At 42.8% G+C, this 3,947-nt stretch overlaps 1 protein-coding gene across 1 annotated transcript; it reads left to right on the forward strand.

Moving 5' to 3' along the window:
* The first annotated feature begins 399 nt into the window (after nt 1-399).
* gpr6 (G protein-coupled receptor 6) lies at nt 400-1,456 on the forward strand. Its single transcript, XM_030110244.1, has one exon. The coding sequence runs from the start codon at nt 422-424 to the stop codon at nt 1,427-1,429; it is 1,008 nt and encodes a 335-aa protein (XP_029966104.1). The 5' UTR covers nt 400-421; the 3' UTR covers nt 1,430-1,456.
* The last annotated feature ends 2,491 nt before the right edge of the window (nt 1,457-3,947 follow it).

A 3,947-nucleotide genomic window follows, 5' to 3' on the forward strand; every position in this document is an offset into this window, starting at 1 on the left:
CAAAACCAGAATACTTTCCTCTTTGTGTGTATTCAGTCTAAATATTCAATTCAATTCAGCTTTATTTATGAAGTGCCAATTACAACATGGTTGTTTCTGGACACTTTTATAGAGAAAACCCAACAAATATAACACAATTGTGTGTGTTTGGGGTTCATTCTGAGATTAAATGGAGTTCAAAAGTCAGTTTTATGATTTGGCTTCCTTGTAAAATGTTGTTTGACTTCGTCCTGGTTAAGTTTCATGTAGATTTTTCAAGAATTCATATGTCTTTGTGTTTCAGTAAGTACAGTTGCATCTGCTGTTGCGAGCCACTTCTTTTTGAGTGAGAGCCAGACTCTTAAACTCTTCCAGAGCTTTGGTACTTATCGAATCTGCTTTCCTTCTGCTTCCAGAGACAAAGGGACGACAGTGCAGAGCTATGAATGAGTCGCTGGTGGTGAACGACTCCTCTGCGTCTCCTGTGGCTGGGGAGGCTCTCCCCTGGCTGGAGGCTGAGTCTTCGGACCACAACGGCAGCCTGCAATTGTCTGCCGCTCCGTTTGACTTCCCCATCAACCCGTGGGACATCATGCTTTGTATGTCAGGCACGGTGATCGCCTGTGAGAACGCTATAGTGGTGGCAATCATCTTCTACACACCAACGCTAAGGACTCCCATGTTTGTGCTGATTGGGAGCCTGGCCACTGCGGACCTGTTGGCCGGGATGGGATTAATCCTGAATTTTGTGTTCCAGTATGTGATCTCCTCTGAGACCATCAGTCTTATCACCGTAGGCTTTTTGGTGGCCTCTTTCACTGCATCCATCAGTAGCCTCTTAGCCATCACAGTGGACCGTTACTTCTCCCTCTACAATGCCCTCACTTACTTCTCTGAGAAGACGCTGCAGTATGTCCACCTGATGCTGGTGGGGACCTGGGGCGTGTCTCTGTTCCTGGGCTTGCTGCCCGTCCTCGGCTGGAACTGCCTAGATGAGCCGACCTCCTGCAGCATCGTCCGCCCTCTGACCCGAAGCAACCTCACACTTTTGGCCACTTCCTTCTTTGCCATTTTCGTGCTCATGCTGACCCTGTACTTCAAGATCTGCAAAATAGTGTGCCACCATGCCCATCAGATCGCCCTCCAGCAGCACTTTTTTGCAACATCTCATTATGTGGCCACCAAGAAGGGTGTGTCCACTTTGGCTATTATCTTAGGGACTTTTGGTGCCAGCTGGCTCCCTTTTGCAATTTACTGTCTAGTGGGCGAGAGGGAGTATCCATCAGTGTACACCTATGCCACGCTGCTGCCAGCCACCTACAACTCCATGATCAACCCCATCATTTATGCCTACAGAAACACAGAGATCCAGCGCTCCATCTACATGCTTCTATGTGGCTGTTTTCAAGCTAATGGGTCCTATAGGTCCAGGTCACCAAGTGAGGTCTGAAAAGGTGCTAGAGCTTGAATGTGTGTTTGTTTGCTTGAGTGTGTGTGTGTGTGTGAGAAAGAGAGTGTATGTGTGCGAGAAAACACTGAGCAAAAAGACAAAACCATCCTGTGACCATCGACAATCTGCTTACAGTTGACAGTGAATGCTTTCCAGACACAAAGCCGGCGCGATGCTTGAAACTGTGTCTCTCATGCATACTGTATCTGCACTTTACTATGTCTCAACACAAGTTAAGCTGGCAGTTTGGAAAATGCTGTGAACAAGAAAAACTTTGGTGAAAAGTAAAAACATACCTGTGAATGTATAAATGAGAAAAAAAAAAGGAATGGAAAATCTTGCACTTTATTCAATGTTTTTTTTCAAATGCCAAAGCAGTATTGTATAGCTCCTAACGTGTTTAAATGTTTGAATCTGTGAGTAATGTGTGCCATTTTTCTATTTTGTATCGTTTTGTCTTGGATTGTCCATTTTTGTACAAGAAATAAAAACATATAAAGCATTTGCAGCTCCATGGTGCCTCTTTATTGTTGCTTTTTCTTTGCGTTCCACCTGTTTTTACATCCTCTTCTCCTTGTTTCAGTCACTTCCTCTGGAGCACAGGTGGGTCTGTTTGAGGAGCCTAATGACACATTGAGAAAGCAAGTACCTTTACCCGGAAAATAGCTTCAATTTACACCCAGACACATTTGAAAGCTGTTTGCCCAGTCTGTGCATGTCATGTGTTTGTCGTGTGTGTGCGAGAGAGAGAGAGAGAGAGAGGGAGAATGAGGCGGACAAATAGAGCGAGAGATACCACAAACGTGTGAAAACATGTGCCATGTGGTTAAGCGTGCTTTGCATTTTTAATTATCTCCCCTTCAGACCAAGCAGATGATAACCAACATGATTCATTCAGTCAACCTTTAATGCAAAAAAAGGTACATTTGTGCTTGCAATTTACCATAAGTCTTACTGCGGTGATAAGATATGGAGCTTTACCCTCCAAGCACAGGAAATGAAAACGTTAAGATTGTCGCCTTATCTCTATCTCCATCTCACCAGCGTTTTCCACTCATGATTCAGGAAAGAGGCAGACGCTGGCACGTGCACGCATGTGTGACAAAGTGAAAAAAGCTCTGATCATAAGTCCGGTCCCTGTGCCAGCTGCTCTGTAAAGCGTCTGAATGTCCCTGGCAGCCTCGGCAGACACAAACACGGCGGTTTATCTGGCAGGCTGTTTAAACAGGTAAGCGGCTGGGGGCATCAGAGTGCCGCACAAGGTCCTGCTTTAGATCTAAAGGTGTGGGAGGACACAGGCAGATTTCTAGTTTTTTACTGTCGCTGTATTTATCAAGTGACATCTGCCCCCCTCACCACTCTGTGTTGGTAACACTGATTACAGCAGCACGTCAAACCGAAGAATCCATGCAAAATAAAACTGCAGGTAATCTGTATCTTTATGCTTTCTACATCATTTTGCACAAGTTACTGAAAATTAGTAACTGACTTCAGTTGTAGCTTATTTTTTTATTTTAATCCTGGAGTTGCTGTTGATGACAAAATTTAGTCACTTTGGAATTAAAAAGATGAATATGTAGTTGAACATTATCTTATTTATATTAAATAATATATAATCTTTATGTCTCTTTCCTGTATTTGTCAGGGCTCCTTCACAGTAGCTGTATCTTTGTAATTAGATTTTAAAGTGATTGATTATGATGAGGATGAAGAATTGACTCTTTGGTTACTTTGAATAATCTCAGTCAGTTATCCCACATTGTTCACAAGCTAGTTTTGTCATTGTTGTGGTGCAGTGACTTAGTTTTGCTGTGTGTACGTTGTGAATCAGTCTGACTGATTAAGTTCAGATTAGTTAATTTGAGGAAAATGCTTGATAATTTACACATTAGCGTTTCTTAATCTATGTTCAATTTGCATAGAATTTGCAATGTGGAGATGAAGCAACAAGCTACTGAAAAAAAGATGAACAGTCAACATCAATGCAAAGCAGTGATGAAGAAGATGTAGCACTGTCGTCTCAGAAATTAAAATCCTGGTTCAAGCCCTGTTGGGTGTTTTTGTGATTTTGCATGACCTCTCTGTATGTGTTTCAGTTTTGAGTGGTTATTCTAGTTTTCACCAACATCCCATGTATGTGAAGTTAACCGGAATGTGAACGTTGTCTGAAGATGAGAATCGACAGTTTTGTGAGGTCCACAAATGATTCAAGGCTCTGAGATCAGCGCGCAGAGTTTTACTGGATATTGTCAGTTCATCTGACAACAGGTATTTGTGTTTTCTGAGTTTACAGTCTAAATAGATACATTTAAGTTAAGTTAGACTTCGCAGTCCGTTTAGCTCAGCTCTTTTCCTGATGACTTCCACATGGCATCTGCTTTTTTTTTATTTATATTTTTAATTGTTGTTGGAAACATTCCTCCCACATGTCACCAACCGCCTTCTCCCCACAGCGAGGCCGGGGTCACCTTTTGCTTTTTGCGCTTCCCTTCAGTTTGTAACCGGTGACGCTTGCAGT

Source organism: Salarias fasciatus, chromosome 15 (genome assembly GCF_902148845.1).
Source record: "Salarias fasciatus chromosome 15, fSalaFa1.1, whole genome shotgun sequence".
NCBI lineage: Eukaryota > Metazoa > Chordata > Actinopteri > Blenniiformes > Blenniidae > Salarias > Salarias fasciatus.

Bases quoted from the DNA above. Each gene is read 5' to 3' on its own strand.
- gpr6 (XM_030110244.1), top strand. From the start codon at position 422: ATGAATGAGTCGCTGGTGGTGAACGACTCCTCTGCGTCTCCTGTGGCT.